The following is a 25,793-nucleotide window of genomic DNA, read 5'->3' as shown; positions in this document are numbered from 1 at the left end:
CTTTTGCTACCTTGAATCATTTGAGCAAACAGGATTTTTATAAAGCACACTGAAAGGTATTAACAGTATGCAAATTAGCTTATTACTATGCACAAAGTATTGGTAGTTCTCACAGGAGCCAATAAAAATTAATGAGCCAAGTTTTTTAAAAAGTTGGGTTTATTCAAAGTAGACAAATCGGTACAATACAGTGTTAACAGTAATTAACCACTACAGAAAATTGCAATATCTAAATACATTGTGGAGAAGGTTGAAAAATATTGAGCAGAATTTCACCACCGCAGACAGAAAGATGTATATATATACATTATATAATATTCCAGAATGACATGGAACATTCAAGTTTTTGTTTACACCATATTGTCATGGTAAACAAAGAATCAAACTAAAACTATTAATTATATATCCATATTTTTTTGTCGAATTCCTGGACAAAATGAAAAAGGTAACTAAAATGTGTGTATAAAATATAGACACTGAAGCACTAAGAATGCAAGGTTGGGTAAAATTACTAATTATTCAACAGTGTGTTCGTATTTCAAAAGGCGTGCATTGAGAGAGTTCAACCTACAAGTTCAATTTACACAATACAATACATTTAAAGTACATAAACAAAATATCTCCCCTCCCACCCTATCATAATGAGGGTGAATATGACATTTTTACAATAAGTGCAAGCTATAAGAATATATATAGTTTTTTTAAGGTGAAATGCACAGTTCAGGATATCCAACTATGAGGGCAGGATATCAACCCAACCGAGCACTATTAGTTCTAAACTACAAAAGGACTTGCCGAGAAAAATAAAGAGACAACTGTTTCATTTCATAGGTGGTCAGCGCTACGAAAAATGTAGCAACAAGAAAAACACAAACTGACAATTGAAGTATTGCGGATTGAAAAGTGTTAACACATGCCTGGAAATGTATAACTTTAGAATTTAAATAAACTGAGGTCTGTAGGGAGAGCAATGAGCAACAGCGTACAAAGAAATTGATATTTTATGCTTTGTATTCCCTCCTTTCTTAACGAAGTAAGTTTTAATTAAAAACAATTACATTCAATACTGATTTCTTAAAAATCAAAATAACAAAAATTTAATGTACACTTTTGAAAAATAATAAGTCCAGTAATAAACTAAGTCTACATCATAAAACGAGAAAACACCAGAACAAATGGGATACAATTTACAATAATAACAGCTTTATCTACGTTTGTATTTACAATAAGTATAAGTTATGATTATCTTGGGATAGGTCTACGAGGGTAAAAAAAAATATGCATTATAATATATTGGGAATATCTATGTAGGATGGTAACTTATTTCCTACCGGAAAGGAAAGTTACTGAAAAGGGCTTGTGAAGTCTCAATCTCCTAAACTTGCATGGAATTCATATCCAGACTTGCATCGAAAAAAATACAAGCGTTAACGAAATGATCCAGTTTAAAACACAGTTCATTACAATCAAAAAATCTGAATTCAAAATTTTATACAATACAACGGTTGATAAAATCTGGATTGAATCCACAGCACAGAGAAGAAATGTAATTCCCCCAGTATAACAAAACGTATGGTCATTAATTCTTCAATGCAAACAAACTCAATCTCCCTGGGAGACTTTTTCTTTCTGAAAGTTTGATAATACTGCAATAAGAACACAAATCTCTCCCCAATCTGAACAAAATTCTAAAACTACAAGTGAAAATTAACCTTTTTTTTTTACAAAAACCTCTCTTCGTTTTTTTCCCCCTGTATCATAAAAATAACACAGAAGCTTACTTGTCAGCCAACCACTCTTAATGGGAGTCTTCAGCACAGATGAGGTGGCATCTCCGAATAAATTAGAAAAACTTGAAAGACATGTGACTGTCACATGATACTACACATCTAATTTGAATCAGTGGGGGCTTTCGGCTTCTTGGAGCTGGCACTTCTGTAGTGAGGAAAACATGATGGATTGATGCTCGTGTTTGCAAGTGAATGTACGCTACTTTATATTAAAGAGAACAAATTTGGCGAGTCAGAAAAAATTGAAAAATTCTGTAACCCTGAATATTGAAATAGGGTCCTCACAGACACACAATGATTTTGACTCTAGATAAAGAAAAAAGTTTCAGAGAAATTGTCTCATAATTCAGAATTAAATTTAAAATCAAGTAGGATATTTCTTTACATAATTTTTTTTTACACACTGCCAAAACAGGTACACAAATTTTAGATTACTGGTAAACAGAATTGTACTTACGTTTCTGGGGCAGACATCTGTCTTTTGACTGCAGCTTGTTTATTGGCCATGGTACTGTCTTTACTGGAATCTTGAAGCCACCTTACTTGAGTGGCTGGACCATACCTAGCAAGAGGGGACACAAATACACAGATGAGAACATAATTGAAATGACAAAATGTTTTTTATTTCTACTCTTAATAATGTTTTATATTATTTTTCACAAGATTTTAGCTAAAATTTAGTAATACTTTAATTTCTCAAGAGACAAATATCATAGTAGTGAACATTTCACAAGGGGTCCCTGTAACAGGAGAGTCACAGTGAACATTTCACAGGGGGTCCCTGTAACAAGAGAATCACAGTGAACATTTCACAAGGGGTCCCTGTAACAGGACAGTCACAGTGAACATTTCACAGGGGGTCCCTGTAACAGGACAGTCACAGTGAACATTTCACAGGGGGTCCCTGAAACAAGACAGTCACAGTGAACATTTCAGGGGGTCCTTGAAACAGGAGAGTCACAGTGAACATTTCACAGGGGTCCTTGAAACAAGACAGTCACAGTGAACATTTCAGGGGGGTCCTTGAAACAGGAGAGTCACAATGAACATTTCACAGGGGTCCTTGAAACAGAAGTCACTGTGAATAAAGATATCAAGTTTTAGTAACTGACAAAATGGGGTATTCCAAAGTTTCTAATATTCAGAAGATTGCTCTTAGAATTTTCAAGACTTGTGAAATGATGATGAGCCAAGAATTAAAATTTTATTTCAAACAATGTGTCTTAATTTATCTTGCCAGGAACAGGTACATCATCAATTAGGGCAGGAATTTTTATTCACCAACCTGTCCAATGAACACGGAACTTTTATTTTCAACTCCTATAAATATGACAAATGGCAACATAGGATAACACGTGCCAGCAACGAAGCCAGATTGTTAGCTTGTTTTTGTTTTTATTTCTACTTACCCTTTGTCGTTCCTGGCTGCTATCCTGAATATAATGGCAGGTTTGCTAGTGTAGTCAATATGTGCCGTAGCTAGATTGGCTGTACTAACTGTACATGACGGACTGGGCCCGCAATACACTCTCACAAACGCTAACTGTGCAGGCGTCAATGGCTTCTGGTCTCCACCGGCGGCAGCTGCATTCCGTACAGCAAGATAGACGGAATATTCCAATATTTTGCCGGCAGTGTTCGTCGGTGGCTCCCATGATAGATGTGCTCCTTCCGTGCTCTGGATCAAAAATTATATACATAATTCTATTATTATTTCTGTTGTTTGTGTACCCTCACAGGTTGAGAATGAACAGCAATTCCCCCAATTGTCAGTGAAAACACTGTTCATAGAGGTTACACAGTTTCCTTGATCATTAGATATGAACACCATACGAGAAAATAGAATTTACTTGAAAACCAGCAGGCCAACCACTGATCCTTACAATATTGTTGATTTCACATATATTCAGGGACTTGAGTGGAAAGTTGATTTGAACTAGAAATCCGAAAGCGCATAAAATTCCTACCTTACTAATCCTGATAGCAGACGGAGCGCCTGGAAATCCAGGCAGACACGTCTTGAAAGCAGACACTTCGCTAAATGAACCCCTTCCACATGCATTGATACCAGCAACTCGGAATTTATATGCTGTTCCAGGAAGTAATTCCTGCCTCTTTAGCACACTGTGGTCAGGCACACTTACTACGTCTATATCCTGTGTAAACAAAAATATACAAAGATGAAAATACATGCAATAATTTTGATTTAAATTATATTATAAATTGACAAAGCTTTCACAAGTAATGTAATAGACAAATGAAAGATTGCATACACTTTACATTACTGCATCTATAGTTTCAATATGGATACTGTAACCAAAGCAATGTTAAGCAGATACAAATTTTGTTAAATATTCAATACATTTACTAAACATTTTTTTGAGATTTAAAAATAAGAGGGCAGCGAAATTAGTAAAGAAGCCCACGGAAATTGACCATGACTTGTAAGAAATTTGTCATTTATAGAAGCCCTTTCTCAGCTTTGACAGTTAACTGATTTTGAACATGGATTGTTATGTCACTATTTTGATGTCATTAATGCCATCACACTGCACTTTATGTTTGTAAGAGGCTATAAACAATAGGAGAGAGTAAGAAGGATCTCACCACTAGAGGGCATAATCACACCTGAATTTTTTTTTACTAAAAATGCAGGTTGCAGTTTTATATAAATACTTACATCATCATTCCTTTGTCCAGCCTCTGAAGGTAAATGGTAATGTGATACAATGTTTGATGTACCCTTTATAATACCAACATCGTACCATTGGTTAGCCTCTCGTTTTACACTAATCTTCGTTGTCACCGGATTTTCCTGCAAAAGAAGTGAAATAAAATCATTATTTATCATAGGTGTTCATGGAAGTCTTCTATTTTACACAAATGGTGTAGTAATAGAATATATTATAAAACAATTGCACAGAATTGAAATGAATACCGAAAATGCATCTCTCATATCTGGAGTGATGACTTGATCATCCATAACTGGAAGGAATTGGGAACTTACAAGTTTAGTGTCGTCTGTTGGTTCTTTTTTAATCTGGGTAATTGTAGTCGTCATGCCATTAGTAGCAACTTGACTCGTACTAGATGCAGGCATTGAAGTAGCCAATGATGCCATTGTCATTGCTATAGATTTATTATCAAGATCTGCAAGAAACAAATTTGGCAATGAGCAATTTGATCCACAAAAGCATAATTATTTGTATGAGCAGTAGATGGCCTCGTCCAAAATTAGTGAAACGAAATTTGGTAATTGCCAGTACGATGCAGTGCAGTGATATACTCACACAGAGAGTAATGCAGAGAATCATGGATCTTACCTGCTGTGGATAATTTAGTAGGTGCAGCTAATGTTGTCAGCATGGGTAATGTAGTCGGTGTGGCTGACGTAGTTGATGTGGCAGATATAGGTATAGTACTGGTTGGTGTGATTGCAGTAGCTGTTGTTGGGTTACTGATAGTTGCACTAACACATGTAGAGGTGCTATCTTGAGCAGCTGTTGTTGCAGGTGGTACATCTTGACTGCTAGGATTTGAGAGATTTTCTGGCTTGCTTGGATTATGTGGATTTTCTGGGTTGCCTGGATTATGTGGATTTCCTGGATTTGAAGGATTTCCTGGGTTGCCTGGATTATGTGGATTTCCTGGGTTGCCTGGATTATGTGGATTTCCTGGATTATGTGGATTTCCGGGGTTGCCTGGATTTGAAGGATTTTCTGGGTTGCCTGGATTATGTGGATTTCCAGGGTTGCCTGGATTATGTGGATTTCCGGGGTTGCCTGGATTATGTGGATTTCCAGGGTTGCCTGGATTATGCGGATTTCCGGAGTTGCCTGGATTATGTGGATTTCCGGGGTTGCCTGGATTATGTGGATTTCCGGGGTTGCCTGGATTATGCGGATTTCCGGAGTTGCCTGGATTATGTGGATTTCCGGGGTTGCCTGGATTATGTGGATTTCCTGGGTTGCCTGGATTATGTGGATTTCCGGGATTGCCTGGATTATGTGGATTTCCAGGGTTGCCTGGATTATGTGGATTTCCAGGGTTGCCTGGATTATGTGGATTCCCGGGGTTGCCTGGATTATGTGGATTTCCAGGGTTTCCTGGATTATGTGGATTTCCTGAGTTGCCTGGATTACCAGGATTGTGAGGGTTTCCTGGATTATGTGGATTTCCTGGATTGCTGGGATTATGCGGATTCCCTGGATTATTTGGATTTCCTGGGTTATGCGGATTTCCTGGGTTTCCTGGATTATGAGGATTTCCAGGAGGATTTTGATTCCCTGCACCATCAGGCTGGTCTTCCCCTGGATTAGCTGGTGCATTATCAGGTACAACAGCAGGAGCTGCAGGTTGCACTTCTCCTGAGTTTTGTGGCAAAGATACAGCAATAGAAGATGATGTACTACTTGATGCACCTGAAGACTGTAATATAGAAACACCTTGAACTTGTGTGTTTATTGTTCCTGTATTCAGTGCAGTGGAAACTGGTGCAACTGCTGGCACCGTACTGGTAACCATTAACCTTCCCTGTGTGGGTGAAGATGTTGAACTGGCGGTCGAAGTTACCATTAATGTTGTAACAGGACTTTTGGCATAAACCACACTCGTCTGTGTTGCCGGCGAAACAGTAACCGTAGCCTTGTTCAACAACGATGTGCCCAAAACGGAGGTTCCACTTACAACAGTCGATGACGAGGCAAGGGTGACAGTAGTGGGCGAGCCAGAGGCTGACGCTACAGTCATCTGCACTGGTATTGCTGTGATTCCCGCAGCTTTTGCTGCCCCGGTAAATGAACTGGCAGCACTATTATTGCTGACCACAGTAACAATAGGTCTCTTTGGCAGTGATGATGTGGCTATGCTTGTAGCCCGTGTTGCACTTGCCTGTTGTGCAGGACTTGTAATTGTCTTAATGATTGTAATTGGTGACGTCGCAACAACAGTACCTGCTCGTGTAGTAGTGGTGCCAGCCTGGGTGGCAATGATGACTTGTTTTGGCATGGATGTGGTGATAATTTTAGTAGGGTTACCCGTCATACTAGACAACATTTTCGAAGTAACAGTCACATAAGTTGGGCCTTTGCCTGAACCAGTGTTTAAAGTAGTAAATCCTGGTTTAGAAACTGAAGATGATAAAGGAATGGTTCTTACAATAGAGGTGCCTGACTTAGACTGCTGGGCAATACTGCTCAAGCCAAGTATTGTTGCATTTTGTGTTTTCGTTACACCAGCTTGTGTTGTGGTAATTATGGTCGCTTGTCTGCCGCCGGATGACGAAGCTGACACCAGTTTCACAATAGTGGCTTGAGGTACTTGAGTTTTGCCAATCTGTATTCCTCCAGGTGTTAGAGACTTGACACCACTTTGCAGGGTGGTTATAGCTGGTTTGGTTTGAAGAACAGTCATTTTGGGTACCTGAAATGAACATACGAAAACAATGAACTTGTGATAAACTAGTAGCTCATTCTCAGTAATTGAGAATGTGAAAACAAAATTTGGAAATCACGATTAAATTTTGTGATTTTTCGCCTCTCTGAAATTAAAGCAGTTACAGTATGAAAGTAGGTCAGTGCACGAATCGATGACGTTCAGAAACTACAGGTCAACTCACCGCTGATGTCGGCAGTGTAGTTTTCACTAGTGTTACCGTCTTAGTTGTGCCCGCGACTACGCCGGATACATAATGTGTTTGAGGTGTGGTTGTTATGGATCCTGCTTTCTGTACTGTAATTATTGGCTTGGAAGTAGCTGCTGCAGCCACCGTCTTTAACATAGCACTGGCTGGTGTACTGACTACTGTCACAGGAGAGTTGAATTTCATTCCCGGAGTCAAAATGCTGGATACGGTAGTAACAGCACCCCCGATTGACTTCACAACAGTCGGGACCATTGATAGAGGGCTTCTGAGTTGAGTTACTGCGCCAGGAGACTGTACTCGTGCACCTGCTGGTATTTTTTGTGTCGCCGCGGCAGCAGCGGCTAATGCTGCTATTCCACTCATAGCTTGTTGGTTACTACCGACCAGTCCCTACAGAAGAAATGAAACACGATATGAAAGTGTTAGATGATATCCTGTACAACAACACTGATGTTAACAGACTAACAAACTTTTCTAAAATGATCAATTCATCACTTACTGATTTAGCTGATATCGTTGTTAAACCGCCAGTACCAAACCGTATCTGTCCTGTGCCAACTCCAAACGGAGCTTGTACTTTTACTGTAATGAACAAGAAAAACGTTGAAAGAAAACCACACATACACTCTTTACCCTAAATTACCCAGCATACAAAGAACAACTCGCGGATACTAGGGAGACCATACGATAATCTCATCTTTACCTGCTTTTGTGTTTTGAAACATGGCTGTTGTCGCAGTACCAACTGGCATCTTTACTTGTGTGACTGAAACAAAAACATAGAATATGTCTGATGTATGTACAATATGTGTATCAGAAACTTTTTGAAACAAAATGGCCACCAGTCTACCATTTTAAATCCAAATCTAAACAAAATGGCTACCATTCGGCCATTTTGAATCATTTGCATATGATATATGTGTGAAGCATACATGTACACGAGATATGGTCAATCCATAAGTCGCCATTTTTGGAAGTGATGTTCTACATATTTGCAACGCGGCCTTCAAGCCATTTTACATCGGGATAGAAAACAAATGACATGACTTAGAATAGAAAGTCTTGTCAATTGTTCAATGTACATTTTGAATGAACTTGACACAACAAATCAAAAAAAAAACTGTCAGTAATCGACAATCTTCTATGCTAAATTAACCATGCTAGTCTCTCCTAGGGCTGTCTTTGGGTTAAAGAAGGATTCAAATCCTCTGATGCATAGAAGACATAGTTCTACATCATGTAAATTTCTAACTTACCTGTTACAGGTGATTTTGCTGGGGCTGCCTGTGGCTGTGTTGTTCGGAGTGGGCTCACAAATCCCCCTGGTACAGTAGGTGTTGTGGGAGTTGGAGGCATGTCATATTTTTGTAGTTGTAGTAAAAAGGCATCGGCTACAAACAAAGAATATAAATAATTTGTATAAGGTTGTATCCAAGGTTACCAAAAAAAGTTACAAAAATGACTTGAAAAGGGGCAATTTTGTTTAAGAGCAACACAAACCTGTGGGAACAGCTCCCCAGCAAACTTCTAAAGTATTGGTACTTGCTCTGACGAGCTGTACACGCGAGGGCGCTGGTGGCTTCTCAGATTCTAAAAACCATAAATCTTTGCAACACACCTGAAATACAGAATACATTAGACATCAGAAACCAACATAGCACAAAAACAACTACAGGGGCACTATGGTGAATTTGTTCAATCAGAAGCAAACAGGAACAAAAAATTGAATTTGTTGTATACTGAATCATTAGATATTACCTATTTTGACCCAGGGTTCTCCTCAGGGCATTATAGAGTAGGGGTTCCTAAACTGTTAAATTTGGGATAAACAATACAACCAATTTAGCACAACAATGAACACACCAGAAGTCACTAACATACTCTATTGTTATGCAAATTGGTCAATACTGCATGCAATTTTTTGAGGGAAAACACTGACCACAGAAACACATCTGTAATTTAAAGTGTGTGAGCTACTAATAGAGCAAATACGGTACATAAATTTGTTTACCCAGGCAGCAATTACCTTCTCCAATACATTCACTCAAATGGAAATTCAATTTTTAGAAGCTGGAAAAAGTTTCCCAACTCCTAAGCAGCAGTGATGGAAAAAGAGAAAAAAAAAACAGGACCTGTTGAATAAAAGCATATACCTGATTATTCCATGCTTTCCTGTAGCCATCTCTACCACTCCACACATATAACCTTGTATTTACTGCCACTGAACAGTGGCCTGCTCTAGCCCTCGGCACTGCATCTTCAAACACTTCCATTGCCAATGGCTCCCAGGTCATAGATTCTAGAAGATATAATGATGAATGATGGTATTAGCAGTAATTCTGATAATATTCCTGTGCAACAAGCCCCACTGAAAACATGCAGAGAAATTGACAAAACAAGTGTCTGTGTTACAAATGAGCGACCCTGTCTTGACACAATATGAGGACACTCCAATATTGGAAACAGTAGAAGCAGCATTTAGGATCACGCAAAATGCTGCATTCAAATTTTAGCAGGAAAATTATGGCATTAAATAGACCTCAAAAAGTAGGTTGAGTTACTCAGCACGATACACTAAGCAATGTACAGCAAGGACTGGAACTTACCAAGATTCAGAGATGCTAGCGTATTTGTACATTTCCATTCTTTCTCGTGAGTAGCAACTTTTTGATCATCCATAACTAGCGGTACCCAGCCGCCAAACACAAACATCCTGAAACGGAAATACACTGATATTATAAAGTTCAGCCATACATAAGGGTATGCAAGTTTATTTATATAAAAGTGATGAATCGTAATCAGGTGATAACAAATTGAGTGTTTTGAGGGAATAGAACAAGAGTTGAGATCAAACAGGGTGCGACTAATATTCTACAATTACAGTAAAACCATCTTTACAGCAATGTGATAATACCCATGTTTTATATGCTAACAGCATACAGTAGCACACAACCGTGGAATGACAATTTGAATCTCCAGAAGTGACTTACCTGCATCCGATGTTTGTAGCAGAGTGAAGACTGCGCGGTAACGGGGGTATGCCGTGAACAAGTGGTTTATTCCACGTCATTGTGTTGATATCTAACTGCCACAAATCACCAAGCCTGCACCCGCTCATGCCGCCATATACAATCAATCGCTGTGCTTTTGTGTCTTTCTGGATGTACCCGCACGACGTGTGGGATTCTCTGGGTGGAGGAGGATCTCCATTTATGTCTGGGATTTCCCATCCCACAACACCCGAGCCTGGTTTTAAATCTAATACATACAAATCATTCAAGTACCTGTAAAATAGTATATTTTACAGTATAAGATAGCATCACAGTAAACAATAGAAAAAATTATCGTAATTGCTCAATTGGAAGTGCATGAACCAAGTCTGTATTTTGATAAAGCATTTATAACAGAACAGACAATAAAAGAATACATAGTTATTTTATTAAATACTGTTTCTTTCAAACTGAAAGGCATTTAAAATCAATATCATAAATTTACCTTGGTATGTTATTCTTTGGATCTTCACTGTCATTTGCCAAACCACCGAATAAATAAACTTTTTGAGCAATCAGGGTAAAACTATGGCCAAGCCTCGGACACGGCAGAGGGCCATTTTTTGGTGCTTTTGGTTTCAGCCGTTTCCATTCCCATCGACTGGCTTGTAATTCATATAATTCATTTGAGTATTTTCCATATTCTACCATTCCGCCAAAAACTAAAAGTCTGGTTCCATCACAAACAAAGCCATATGCAGCACATCCCGGTGGGATATCTCCCCGCACGGCTGGAACAAACCATTGATTGGTTGCTGGATTGAATGAAAAACACAAGAGAGAAGTTAAATCAATTTCAGACCTTTTTACAAACTGTTTTTGTTTTAGCAAGAAGTAGGCAAAAGTAAATGAATTAACTTTTTTGTTTGAGGAAGCTGAACACATCTATGTACAAAATTAAATACAGTGAAAATATATTCTTTCAGTTTTGCATCAAGCACATTTAAAGATCAGTGAAAAACTGAATGAGTTCTTTCCAAATATGAATTGTATCAGTTTTAATTTTAATACATAATAATTTTAGATGATACATGTAATTATAAGTAAAAAATTTCCATTTTTTAATTTAAAATATTCACATATTAATTATTACTACCTAAAAAATAACAAATAACAATTTTGTTAGAAAACGTACATTATATTTTCAATTTTCATTGAAAATTATTTTGATTTGCTGTCTGCTAACTTGTTTGCATTATACTAAATTTTTCGGGCAAGGAAAAAAATCAATACGAATAGTCACAAAAATAGACATACGTAAAAATGGATTTCAATTCGCATATTCTTTTTAGAAGTTCTTTGTGGTTAGTAACCAACATTCTAATGCTGTACGATTTCATAATCTGACGTTTGAGATATAAACAACCGGTCGCCATGTTGGAAATGCCAATACACTCATCGTTAAAAATGCGATTTACTGATGATCCACGCAACTAATCGTCAATCACTTTCACATAAAGTAACCTCAACTCATATGCCCTAAACTGTGATTTTTTGGTATCACGTATTGCAAAATGGGTGCCGAAAACTGTGCTATTTAAAATAGGCCATTTTGTCTTTCATGCCCAACCCTGGGCGCCGCCATATTGGATTTAAAAAAAAACTATTTTTTTTCACACAAGTCACTAAATTTTAAAGAAAATATTTAACAGGTGTTGTAAAATGAAAAATTACACTGTTCTTACTATTTTTTTCAACATTAACAATCGAACTTGATGAGTTTCACCGAGGGCGCCAAATGGTTGAAAAATAACAACAATAGAGGCCGCCATCTTGGAAAGCACCAAGCGCAACAACAAACACCGGGTTACCTGTGTTATAAACGTGAAGTTCGTCGACGATTCCTTCGTTACCACCTCCGAAGACAACCATCAGGTCTTTGATTGCTACAGCTCGATGTCCATGCCTCGGACGCGGGCAGGGACCGCTAGTATTACTCACACGCTTCCATTTCAATATGGGTGCCGCCATCTTGATTCCTACCCACAATGCTGGGGGTGCCGATCAAAAAGCCCGGATGGTGTCAACATTAATGTACCTCGTTCCCAATACACTATCCAATAACATAAACAATTTACACAAACAATTAATTATCAATATGATATCAACTATAAATATGTTATTAAATATATAATATTACTTAAAAATAAAACAATTTTAAAGTTACTACGATCTCCATTCAAAGGGACAGTCGGAGCGTTAATTAAATGTTGGAGAAAGAGGTCCCGGCTTTTCACGAACCTGGAGCCGAACTCTATTTTGAAAAATTGGTAGTTTACGTCATAGAAGATTAACTATTATAGATAAATATATTTATGGTAAAAATATGGATGAAATCTCTAAAAAAAATGTTTTTTGATGTTAGAGATAAGAAGAAATATCGAACTGTTCTGTTTATTATACTAAAGTACCCGGATTAAATTAACATTTTCAACATGGCGTCTCTCCAGGGTAGCACCATGTTGTCAAGTGGAATATTATTCGTCGTTGTTGCATTTATTAGATTAACCGAGCTTGACAAACAGCATCGTTAATTGCATTAGGACCACGATTATAAATACGAGTAGGTTAAATTGCAAGTGCAATACATTTTTTCTTTTAAACAGCAGTTTGTTTGTTGAATGAAAGGTGGGCGGACCAAATTTATTCCAAAGTGGGCGTGTCTACTGTTCCGAGCTGTGTTGACGAATGACATCACGTATACCTGCAGGCTCTCTGGGATCAGAGTACTAGTATTTGACTGACCTTCACGCCAAATTGCATCCCGAACCGATACCTGTCCATGATATAGGTATGATTTCTGAGTTGTTTTTTACAGTGAATCATCGTCTCGATTTGCACTAAACTGCGTGGTATAGTTTCATCGATAAAGGTTGCGAATTTCAAATTGACTAAACTGTGTATTCTAATTTGAAGTTAGAATAAAGTCGATATAGTGATTTACAGTAATACAATGTATACATGTAATTTGTGCAACCCTTGACCTAAATTGAACTATGGACCCACTATGATATCAATGAATGAACAGAACTGAGTTGATAACTTAAAATTTGGCGGAAGCTAATTTTTAGTCACTCTGACTAAAATAAATAAAACTTGAAATCATCACCAATAGCCTGTTCATTTACATAGAGAACAAAATATTTGCTCTGGAGGTACTCTGAGTACTTCAACTGGTGATGTGAAAAAATGTGAAAGTTAGTGAAGATGAGTCTATGTTGCACATTTTTTATTTGTTCCAAATATGGTTAAAATTTTAAATCAAGTTTAAACTTGTACTGTGATGCTTAAAACATTGTTGGCAAGCAGACTTTATTATAGTAAGTTTGTTATTAAATTCAATAGAGTTTGATATTTCAACACATGTTAAAATTTATTGAACACCTATTAAAACAAAGAAAATAAATAAAGCTCAAACTAGGATCAGATTGGATTTTTCACTAATTTCAGTTCAACGCAAATAATTTTTCAACCAATTGCTATTCATTTTATTGCAAGTATTGAAAGTTTTGTCAAGGAAGTGATTATTTTCTATTAATTTAAGCCTTTCATAATATTAGCAGTACATTTCATTTGTTAACCATTTCAATAATGGGAGTAGAGCTATGAAGCTTAGCTTGAGTTACTGACATGACTGATCTTATTTTTAACGTCTACCGGTAATACAGTTTAACACAGTTTAACATGAAGTTGTTCAAAATGTGTTCTTGTAATTAAACAATTTTGAGACTTATTTCGTTATTGACGTAACAGCTCCCTACATCTCAGATCCATATATTAAAATGGTTAGGATTGTAATGAAAAATAAATTGATAATATTTTGGGGGGAAAATATTTATTTATGCAGTGTTTGTTTTAATGCACCTTATCATTAGCAATTGTAAAATTATCACTACTTTGAAAAGTGATACTTAAGTAGATGTAAGTGGACTAGTACCTCTTGTACTTGTCCTGAACTTGTGTTTGACAAAATGACAGTGTTATTATCTTTCACTCCTTCTTTCCCTAATTTAAATAATATCCCATCACAAAAACACAATCAAAAGCTTTGTGTAAATCAACAAAGCAGGTATAAAGATATTTCTTGCCAATGCTATTTGTGCATTTATCGATAACTGACTTAACAATGCAAATGTTGTCTGTTGTTTTCTTATTCCTTCTAAATCTAAATTGAGTCTTGTAAGAAATCATTATGCTTAAGAACATTTTGAATTCTATTGTGAATAAGGCTTTTAACAATTTTCAATGAACATTTTGAAAGAGCTATCTGGGATTCCGCAAACTCTTTCATTTAGATTTGGCTACAATAAATTGTATCACCTTCGCCACCATTGGCTAAGAAGAATCTTAAACCATGAATTATTGTACAAAAAATTGTCATGTAAAAGCATGTAATCACCCACAGAATTCTAAATTAAACATCAAGACAACGTATTACATGATATAAAGTGTGTATTGGAGTAGCACATTTCAATTTCCAATATTCTGACAAAATCATGATTTTTCATTACTCCCACTTGCATTTAGTAGCTAATTAAATTTAAAATTGGCTTAGAAAAACAAGGTATTATTAGTCAATGTGACTAAATCTGCTTTTTCTTTAGCAGAAGCCTTTTCCTCTGTAATTATTGAAATCAGAAATGTTTTCAGATTTGTGAATTGGATTTACATAACTTGTGCTCAACTGTGCAGGAAAACATCCACTTGATAAAATCTGATTGAATATTTAATTAATATAAACTAATAATAATTAGCACTTGAACATTTCATTGATAATAAAATCAAGCCTGATTTACCAAGTTTAGTTTTTTTGATAGCTGTATGATTTTATTGTTACTAATTTGTTTATCAAGATCTGGATTACCATTAGATTTGTTTTCAAGCTGTTGATAAAATATTTAACTTCAGAATCAATTTCTGAATTAGAATTTAATAATTGAAAGTTAATGTTCAACAGCGCTGAGAAGTAGCCTGTCTAAATCACTATTTTGAATTGGTGGTATTAGCACTATTGAACTGTTCAATATTTTTGATAGCATTTTATAAGTATTTCAGGTTTTTATTTTTAAGATTCAATAAATTATGAAGTACCCTTTTTTCAATAATATAAACAATTTTCATATTGTTTTGTCTATACATTTCAAGTTTTGATAGAATGGAAACTTGTTCAAAAGTATTTTTGAGGCTTTTAAAAAAATAAAGTGTTTGTTACAGAAGCATATTTCACTCTCGCTATGTCTCACTGATTGAGAATGCACATGTGTTAAAAAATTGCATTTGAAATGAAATTTTGTGATTTTCATAATCATGGCTTCTCTGTTTTTGGTTTGAAGTGGATATGAACAAGTTGATAATTGAGTGAGAAAACCTTGTATTATTAGCCACCAACAGGGGAAATAAAAAACCGCCCAATACAAATGATATGGGTTTGAATCACACTAGATACACACTCACCAGAACCGAAGCAATCAGAAACCAGCAATCGTTTTGGCTTTTCCGTTCAACTCATCGGAACACTGGAGTAGTTAGAAAAATGAACACCACTCAACGACCAACGTAGTGGCGTGGTACACAAGCGTGCCATCAAAATAAAACAAAATTAGCTTGAAAAGACAGTGGGTTCAAGTCCCGCTCAGAGCTACCGTAAAAACGTAAATCAAATAAACTGAAATCCCTCAAACCATAACAAGTAAACAAAGAACGTTGCGAAAAAATAATAAACCTCAAAAAACTCCACCATGCAAAACTGAATGAATAAATAATAAAATAACTTACGTCTTAAACTGGACGACGCGCAATTTGTTCAACAGTTTCCAGATTGTGACAAGAGATAAACAAGACCCAAGTCAAGGTAAGTTTTGTTAAAGTGTCGATGGCGTTCCCTATATTACGAAAACAATTCTGGCAACAGACGAATATCTTCTGTGGTGTTGTGGAATTTACACTGTGTCTGCGGAATTGTTGATTGAGGGTTCGAAGCCAGCAGTTAACATTTTGTTAGAAAGTTTCACAATTAAATCAAATATCCAATGATACCAGTATATTTATTTCATTATTTTAACAACTTGCAATGGTGGAAGTTGATCAAACACGAGTTCTTACATCTAAATAAGTATCAAATATTTGTCGACACATTTATTCTCTCAATTTAACAACCTTGTAGAGGTGGAAATTAATTAAACGACAGGTATTTACTCACAAATATAATGGTTAATTAATATTTGTCCATACATTCATTCTCTCAATTTAAGAACTTGTAATTGTTGGAATTAATCAAACGAGAGTTGTCTACACCAAAATAAGTCTCAAATATTTGTCCACACATTTATTCTCTCAATTTAACCACTTGTTAGTACAGTGTAGTGGAAATTACTTAAACGTGACTTGTTTAATCAGTTGACATGAATGCAACTTGCCCACAGACAGTGCACAACAGAGTATCATTATTGAGCAATTATAAACGTGTTAGGGTTAGGGTCGGGTCAGGTATGGGCAACGGATTATTAACGGGAACGTGTCTTGGCATTAGGGTTAGGGTAGGGTCAGGTATGGGCAACGCAAATGGCAAACACCCAATTGGCAAGATGTACACTAACAGGTTATGGCACGCATATAGTTTACACAAGTAAAAACATAAAATTGGCAATTTTTTGAACAATTGTAACTCAATAATAGAAATATGTTGTATTTCTATATATATACACACTATATAGTCTTATCAAATGAAAACACATCCTGTTAATCAATTGTGGTCTTGTGGTTCAGTTGTCTACACAGTGATCAGGAGGACCTGGGTTCAATTCCTATGCCTGCCAGTCTTTTCTCGGCAATGTGAGAGATCGCTGGTTCGAATCCAGTACGGTTAGTACGATTTTTGAATGCTAGTGAAAACATTGCTCCTATAAGTAGGACTTAAAGTGCCTGTGAAATGGCTGCTATTTTCACGCCTAAAATTATCCATTGATACATAAATATTATTATTTTTTTAAGTTTCTAAGCATGAATTATTTTTTTGTGTGAAAAAATGTGTTTTAAACTCAATCTACGGCAACTATATTTTTGTGTATTTTAAAACGAGGCTCCTCATTAGCTTCTTATTTGCATACAGAAATTCCCCTTGTGACGTCAGAAGGGGAAGTCGCATGGCAGCTTGCATTGCCGATACGTGTAAATAAGGCAAACTTCTTCTGCAGTTTTCTCATCTTTGACTATATTTTCACTTATGTACTTGTGTACGTCGAGGAGGAATGGACCATAATGAACACATAGTATCAATTTTTGTTGCATGGGGTTGAGTTAGATGCGAAATATGTTCGTTCTGGTGTAGCTGGTCACCGTGATCGTCAGCGTCGCACGTTTGTACACTGTCACTGGACAAAATAGAATTTGACGTTGGAATTATCTCGTTATTTAGTAGGTTACTAGGCATGTCACTACACTGTTTTATTTCATCGATCGTCTGAGTAAAACTTTCAAAATTAAAATAAAAGAGAACATATTTTGACATTCTAAACATTAGACCATAGTGATCACTATAAAATAATTTAAAAAACAACAAATCACAGTTACTAAATAAATGACAGCCGCGTGGAAATAAATTATTGCTACCTTTTACTTAACAGGGACTAAATGGTCTCTATAAAACGATAATCAGGATCGCAAAAAAGTCAACTCATTTGAAACACTTGCCGGACGTCTCTCTCTCTTCTGAAATCCGCCTCGGTGATCATGGTCCGGAATCTATTTCTTTCAAAAGTGTTGCACCAGGTTTATGTTGTCTGCGTTTCTCTTTAAACCTAGTTGTTTTTTTCATGGACGAGGACAGTTTTTCAAAAAATTGAATCTGAGGTTAAGTGGCTTTCGTTCACTGATGTCGCACCTTCGGATCGATTAGAAACGTGTGAATACTTACACTATGACTATACGTTTCACTGCAACTGCCCACAACACATCTAAAAACTCTTTCTCTCTCAAAAAAAAAAGAAAATAGACAAAAAAAAAAGAAAAAAAAACGCCGACTGAAAAATGTATATCGTTTAAAAGTATACTGAATGACCAGTGTTATTGCGGCTCAGGGGTATGACTTCCTCTCATATTTTGGCATTTGGTGGCGCACTTTCGGCGAGAGTCGGAAATCCGGAAACAGTTGACCGTTTCAGGATAGGTGGACGTGGCTACAACACGAGAAATATCCCAAATTTACTTGGATACGAGTAATCATTTTCAGCAAAAAAAATCAATAACTGCCCATTTCAGTGGGATACAGATCTAAAATGGGAAACGTGAGGGTGGGCATTGCACAGGCACTTTAAATAATATCACTTGTGTAAAGACACTCGTGGTACAGTGGACAAGACAGTGCGCTAGGAACTCAAAGATTGCAAGTTCGAATCACGGAAACGACACTCCTACAAGACAAGATATGAAAGACGTTAAAAACATAAACAGCAACTTCTGTATATCAAGAACTCAAGTCAGAAAAACAAAACACAAGAATACTACCTCACATGGAAGCCAGTCGAAGTCGTCGACAGTTGACAGCTGCAGGTCACGTGCAACAACAGACACGAGGAGCAATGCTGCTCTCCAAATGGGTCCCTTCTTTTTTATTGACCCCCTAAGGATTGCTAATCCCCCTTTCTAACTCTTCCCCCCAAAATAATATATAGCCCCTTTTACAATGTATTGACCCACAAATTAATGTATATTCATGAACACAGAAACTGCTTTGTCATGAATAAATTAGCATAATTACAAAAAAAAATTGCATAAAGTGTAGGTACGTCTTCTGGAGTCCTGTCAAATACGGCATTATTAATATAGTCCAATGTTGTATTATCAGAGAACACAGGGTTTTTTCTTGAAAAAAACTGCAAGAGGGAGCACTGCAATTCAGTGGCGCCACCAAGTGAGGGAGATAGGGTTCTCCCTACCAGAGTGTGGAGTTTTTGATAATTCTAAGTTAAAATGAAGCATTCTATGACTTCTTTGAGTCCAAAATTTCTAACAGACAGGTCACAGTTGAAGAGTGTGGCCACATGTTATCCCTGGTCAATCAGAATTTTATGGTTGCCAGAGAATCTGCTCCCTAGGGTGAAGGGCTCATCCCTGGAACATACATCTTAGCTGAAAAAAAAAAAAGTTGTTAACATGTTTTTTGAGAGCAGTAACGTAAAGCCACATCTTAACCTGGCTACAACTGATGTAGCCGTCAAACTTTTTCCAGTTTTAAGCACAAATTCCTATTTGACAACATATTTTCATATTTTCAAAGTGGTTGTCCCAGGACAACCATGAATTTTTATTTAATGTTTACCCCTGGCTTTCTAAATGTATTGTTTTATCATGGGTAAAATGGATAACTGAGCGCTATGACATGCACCAGACACACCATTTTCCGATTAGCAAAGCGTCTGTAACCTGACATTTAATACTGTGTCAGTAAATATAATTTGTTTGCATAACATCTGCTGTTGAATTTAGTTTGATCCAACCAATCACATAATGATTTCCAGGCGCACATAGCAAAACAGTAGGCAACTTAGCTTTTAATGTTGATATTTTGGTGTTCGGAACAATATGGCAGTGACAGTAAGACTTGGTCTCACTTTTATTCTATGGTTGTATCTTTCAGAGCATGAAATACTTGTAAACTTGACGAATCATGGAATTACTGTTAAAATCATTTGTCAGCGTGTTTGTGGGAGCTGGTGTTCTTTACATTTTGGTATGGTGTGGATATTTTGATGCTGCAGCCACGGAAGATGGTTACAAGTATTATGCCGAGATGGAAAATCCAGACTGGGGTTTTATTCAGTTTCCTAAGTGGTTAAAAATGCCTGCAAATTCTGTTGTCAATGCGGGTTATACAATACTCGGATTCATCTGGATTTACATCGCTAGAGTGGACTCAACAAAGTGCCTCACTCAGATGGACAAATATATGTTTTATATTTTCTCTTGGAAAGCAGTTGTATACGGTCCGGCCCAGTATGCTAGAATTGCTACCCAAGCACACCGATGGGCCATACTGGATCAATGGTACACTTTTCCTTTCTTTGCATGGGTTACAGTGTGGGGTCAATACGTTCTCCATGGGTGGAACAGTTTCCGTACTGCAGTGGTTATGCTGTTATCCTGCTCAAGTTATATTCTCACTCTTGTTCACCACCGGGGATTTGAAGTTGCCCTAGGTATACATATACTCTTTGCAGTGGATACTGCAGTCAAAGTTCACTTGAAACATCCTGTCAAATCCAACATAATTGTCATAATCTGTGCCGTTCTCTCCTGTGCTGGATTTGTTTGCTTAAAACTATTAGACATATATTTAGCTCAGTACAAACCATTCCAATATTTAACAGGTCACTTTTGGTCTAAAGTATGTGATACTTTGCAAATTCATTTTGTTTGTAAATTTTTCCATAATATTTATAAGCATAATAATATGGATATCAAGCGAAAATGAACAATATATGACATTACTGTTATTCATTGCCTAATCTAAATTTTTTTTGGCCAAATGTTAATACTGTAGAATACTTTATTTTCGCTTGGAGTTAATTTTTCGCGATTTTCGCTGAAAGAATGATTCAGTGAAAATAAAATCCAGTGAATATACCTTTTTTTCTATATTTTACATCAAACTTTAATACCAAAAATCATACAAAATACCTAAAAAGTGTGTTCAGCGAAAATTAATTCCAGCTAAAATAAAGTATTTTACAGTAGAGCTAAATCACACAAGATTTTTGAAGTGCATATTATTGGATTTATTTACTTTTATTGAGTGTTATTTAATAAAAAAGAATAATTAAACAGAAAAAAAAAATGTTTTATGGTTGTGGTTTTTATAGTCTGTACTATTTTAGGAAAGTTGCAAGTTCCGCTACATGCACTGAGTAATTTACATATTTTGAAATATGTCAATCATAATTTGTTAAAAAAAAAACCAACCCTCTCTTGGGGATTTATTTGACGTCAAGGTAAGTTACAACATTTGTGTGGTCTATAATATTTCAAATACAGTTAATGGAATCCTAAAGTTGTCAAAATCTGTTTTTTTTCACCATTTTCCTAAAATGCTATGGAATCAAACGTGATAGGGATTCTAAACACATGCATGGTAGCAGTTAGGTTGTATGTTGAGCGTCGTTTTGGTAAATATTATGTGTTGACTACCATCGTGGAAGGTACCTTCCATTCTACCATAAACTCTAAACACAAGGCAAACTGGATAAAAAAAAAGCCAAATAATGCTTAAAACCTATTGAAGAATCTATTGAACCTTTTTGACATGTCTTGAATAGTAACTCAATGCACTCCTAGCATTCTTCTATTGTGTTTATTTATACTGCTTATTCAAATGAATCATTAATAATCTCAATAGAGAATATAGCCAATAAGTATCATTAGATTAACACATTGGATGAAATTCAGTAACTTGCTTGTGTTGATAAGTGTTGGGTTTTTTAGGAAGATAACCATGCCCTAAACATCAAGATATCTTTGAGCCATTTCCAATTGTCCAGTCATGCCATCACATACCTCCGTGATTCTCAATCGCTTTAATGTATTAGAGGTAGTTTCAATTTTTCATGTTTCTGAGTTTTTCATGACTACTTTCCGAAGACTTCTGTTCCTGGCAATTCCACCTGATGATTGTACCTAAATTTAACAACATTTGTTTGTGATCCCTACAACATACATAAGATCATGTACCGGTACTGCTTTCATTCCCACTTCATTGCATTTTAATAAACTATTCGAATGAAGATTCAACAAATGGATGTTAGCCAGGTCTAAGGAGAGTGTAGTTTTAATACACCTGCAGACAGGGAAAAGTTGAATGGTCCATGAGCAGTGAATCCCTTGATGCAGTACTGAGAGTGTACAATCTTTAGAAGACAACCATTCACAATAAAATTTATGTTTGGTATGGTAATCAATTGAGCACTGGAATAGAATCTGCATCAGCTAACTTTACTGTAAACTGTGCATTAGTCCTTGTTCCTCAAATACACTGTGCGTATGGATGTAGAGTTTCAAATATAACAGATGGGAGGGCATTAATTGTACTTGGTAATAACTACATCAACCTCAAAATTTAATCAACACTTACTAATAGAAGCACATCTCTAATAAGAGTACATCTAAAAGTACATCAAAATTGGCATGTGTTGTACCGATATACTGAATCATTAAAATGTGTTTTATTCTGACACATCTGTCATTTTGTGAACACGTGCTATTAATAAAACAAATACAGGATTATAACGAGTTCTGAATATATTTTGATCTTTGAAAAGGAGTTAAGTAGTTGATACAATTAATTCAACATCGCTCCCTAATAGATATGTGAATGAGCAGAATATTGCACTACACTATATCACTTCAATGTCCACTCTATTTCTAATGTACCCAATTATGATGCCTGAGTTATGCAATCGTCATACTCATTCCGAATAGGAATTTGAAAGTTCAAGTTTGTGCTGTCATTTAGTAGTTGAATGGCTTGTCCTTGTTAAAAAGGTCCAATTTTAATACCACTTTAAAATTGAGAATAAAATACACATGCATTATTTTGGAAAACCATAACTATGTCAGAATATTAATCCAATTCTGTTATTTATTACTGTAACACTTGCCACTGTAACAGCTGTATATGCATATTTGATGTGTGCGATATACCGGTATATACAATGTAGTTCAGCACAATGACATACTTGAAAGAAAAATCAATGGTGTAATAATTTTAGAAAATCTAGAAATGTGAGAATGATATTATTAAAAGAATATTTGTAAAAAAAATAACATTTTGATTTAAAATTAATGCTTATTGTGTACAGCAGCCTCCCAAAATAGAAAAGATTGCGACCTCACAATCACTATTGTGTAAATATTCTTTTGTCTACCTTAAGTACAGAGATATAGATAATCTATCTATTGTTTGCAGTAGCAATCCTATTGCACCATGGCAACACTCATTACAAATACAGCTGTATACTTTTTAAAGTGACCAGCAGGAGTTTTCGTGTGAGAACACATTCTATCGCACATGTGTTAATATCTTAAACTTAAAGCCCCCCCCCCCCCGCATTTTTTATTTTTCAAAAATGTTTCATAACCTTGAGTGTAAAAATATCTCAAAGATTGTTGTGTTTTATTTTCCTTCATTTCTTCTGTTACTACTGTGACTTAGCACTGGGAACACATATGCTGATACAAACTGATCTGACTGGCAGCCATTTTCTTTTAATGATTGCTGTTCCGAAGCCCCCTCTGACATTTCGTGACTGACAACGATACATAGTTTTAATCAGTAATGGTCACATACAGTTATATACTGGTGGGAGACTTTTGTTATTATACCAATTGAGTCAGTTTAATAATATACCAACATTTGTATAAAATTAGCATCCTCCACATTCAAGTTGGAACTGTTCACAATTCAAACTGCACTCCAGATCACCAGTTAATTTGGCCATGACCTATTTGTTTTAGTTTTCTTTTTTTTTATCATTCCCTCAGCCTACATGTATTTGCTTTAACCCCATTGTTCATTTGCCCACCTACCGTAGTTTGCATGTACAAACCCACTTATGATTACACTTGCACTGGATGCACACAAATACTTGACATATCTTTCAGGTTCAACCACAAGTAGCTATGTACGTATAGTTCATCTCGGATCACCGTGACCCGTAAAAAAAAAAATCACTCAGTGAACACTTAATCCAATCACCGTCCCTCAACACCCAATAAATGTCCTTGTTCCTACAACCCACCGTTCCTTTCCATAAAATTGATGTTTGTGTTTTATTTCATTTTCCCTCATTGGATTCTAAACCCTAAGCCAATTTTTTTGTCTCATTTGACCTTATCAAATATAGCATAAACAGATTGCTTTGTCGGCACCTTTACAGAAAATATGACATTTTTTGGGATTTCAAAAAGTGTAAGAAAACCAGAGTAATTCTAAAATGTATCTACACATATGAACTATCGGTACTTTAAAGCCAAAATAATGATGAACTTAAATTTGTATCTTTAGTTTTGAAATATATATTTACATGTATACAGTACATAACCATGTAAGGATTTTATGAGGACACTTCCCTCATATTACAACAATTAATACCAAAACAAAAAGGTCACATAAAAGTTCAGAATAAACACAAGGATATATATTGATGTTTTTACTGAGTGATAATAAAACTTACAATGACTATAAACGCGAATACTGGAATAATAAAGAGATGAAGTTGTAAATGTTGCAACCATTAAGCGATGGTTTCAGCTACCCTGTATTCATTGACACACTCTTTGCATTCCTGACAAAACAATGCTACAACATGCATCAGTAAACTCTGGTTATTCAGTACAGTAGAGCTGTACACATAAAGCTGTAGATGTCAAGACACTGGCATCTATTAAACGGTTTGTGCACAAAGTAGGAACTTAACTTTAAAGATCCATATTGCAATCTATACTACCATTGCCGTGAATGTTGTCAAGAGGTATGGAATTCAACGATAACAATGTCAAGATCCTGGGAAGTATTGGCGGTGCAGGTGGGAAGCCGTTTGTATTTTACTGTGATGGTCAGTCACTTGAGCGTCTTGATGTTTGGGCAGATGACGAGTGCATCAAAGGAATATGGGCAGCGCTCACTAACCACCAGCATAGATCGTTTGGAACTCACCATGGCGATTACAATTTGGAATACCGAACATACAAGTTTGAAACCGACGAACGACTTACGAATCTCAGCATCTGGAAAAACTGGAATGGAGAGAGAACGGGGAGGATCGAGTTCACGACTAATATAGGTGGGTCATTCATGATTGGACCAGGTGGAGGCAAGAAGTTTGAATTTGATGTACAGGAAAGTAAAGCTGTTGGACTGGCTGGGCGATTTGGTGCAGATATAGAGCAGTTTGCCTTGATGGTTACCAAAAACGACGTTACACAGTCACCGCGGTAAAGATCAATACTGAAGGTTTTAACTTTTGTACAAGAACGCAGGTTACCAAGAAATTTTAAGACAATCATAAACTTGCATTGAACCTATATAAAATTGCCATTGTTTACTTTCAAGGTATTTTGTTATGATTCAATTTATATTGTATTTTACTTAAGGTAGAGATGCAGTTTACCTGACAGGTATTTTAATTAGTTAATTAGGAAACCAAGATGACCTCCCTTGTCCACAAAACTATATATTTTCAGAAAGCTTATTGTATGAATTTTAAAAACGCAAAAAAAAAATGTCACTCCGAAGTGCCCACAAACCTGCAAATCTACCTT

General features: G+C 36.1%; 3 protein-coding genes across 3 annotated transcripts; 2 read left to right on the top strand and 1 right to left on the bottom strand.

Annotated features, from left to right (window-relative positions):
* Positions 1–197: 197 nt before the first annotated feature.
* On the bottom strand, positions 198–12,471 carry LOC102805020 (host cell factor 1-like). Its single transcript, XM_085496850.1, has 17 exons — positions 12,296–12,471; positions 10,930–11,239; positions 10,425–10,718; positions 10,041–10,147; positions 9,588–9,733; positions 8,935–9,052; positions 8,691–8,825; positions 8,138–8,200; positions 7,934–8,016; positions 7,408–7,824; positions 5,114–7,211; positions 4,798–4,940; positions 4,471–4,605; positions 3,758–3,946; positions 3,200–3,468; positions 2,248–2,352; positions 198–1,935 (listed from the first exon to the last, which is right to left on the bottom strand). Exons 1-17 carry the CDS (start codon positions 12,453–12,455, stop codon positions 1,890–1,892), a joined length of 4,818 nt encoding a protein of 1,605 aa, XP_085352976.1. The 5' UTR covers positions 12,456–12,471; the 3' UTR covers positions 198–1,889.
* Positions 12,472–13,058: 587 nt separating this feature from the next.
* Positions 13,059–21,315, top strand: LOC100375233 (transmembrane protein 187-like). Its single transcript, XM_002738345.3, has 2 exons — positions 13,059–13,275; positions 20,119–21,315. Exon 2 carries the CDS (start codon positions 20,149–20,151, stop codon positions 20,950–20,952), a length of 804 nt encoding a protein of 267 aa, XP_002738391.2. The 5' UTR covers positions 13,059–13,275; positions 20,119–20,148; the 3' UTR covers positions 20,953–21,315.
* A 3,690-nt stretch (positions 21,316–25,005) lies between these two features.
* LOC102804787 (aerolysin-like protein) lies at positions 25,006–25,470 on the top strand. The gene has a single exon (XM_006820937.1). It carries the CDS (start codon positions 25,006–25,008, stop codon positions 25,468–25,470), a length of 465 nt encoding a protein of 154 aa, XP_006821000.1.
* Positions 25,471–25,793: the final 323 nt, after the last annotated feature.

This window comes from Saccoglossus kowalevskii, chromosome 3, assembly GCF_978046115.1.
Source record: "Saccoglossus kowalevskii chromosome 3, keSacKowa6.1, whole genome shotgun sequence".
In the NCBI taxonomy this organism is placed as follows: Eukaryota; Metazoa; Hemichordata; class Enteropneusta; family Harrimaniidae; genus Saccoglossus; species Saccoglossus kowalevskii.
The sequence above is the reverse complement of the archived record's forward strand: the minus strand, read 5'-3'. Positions and strand labels throughout refer to the sequence as shown.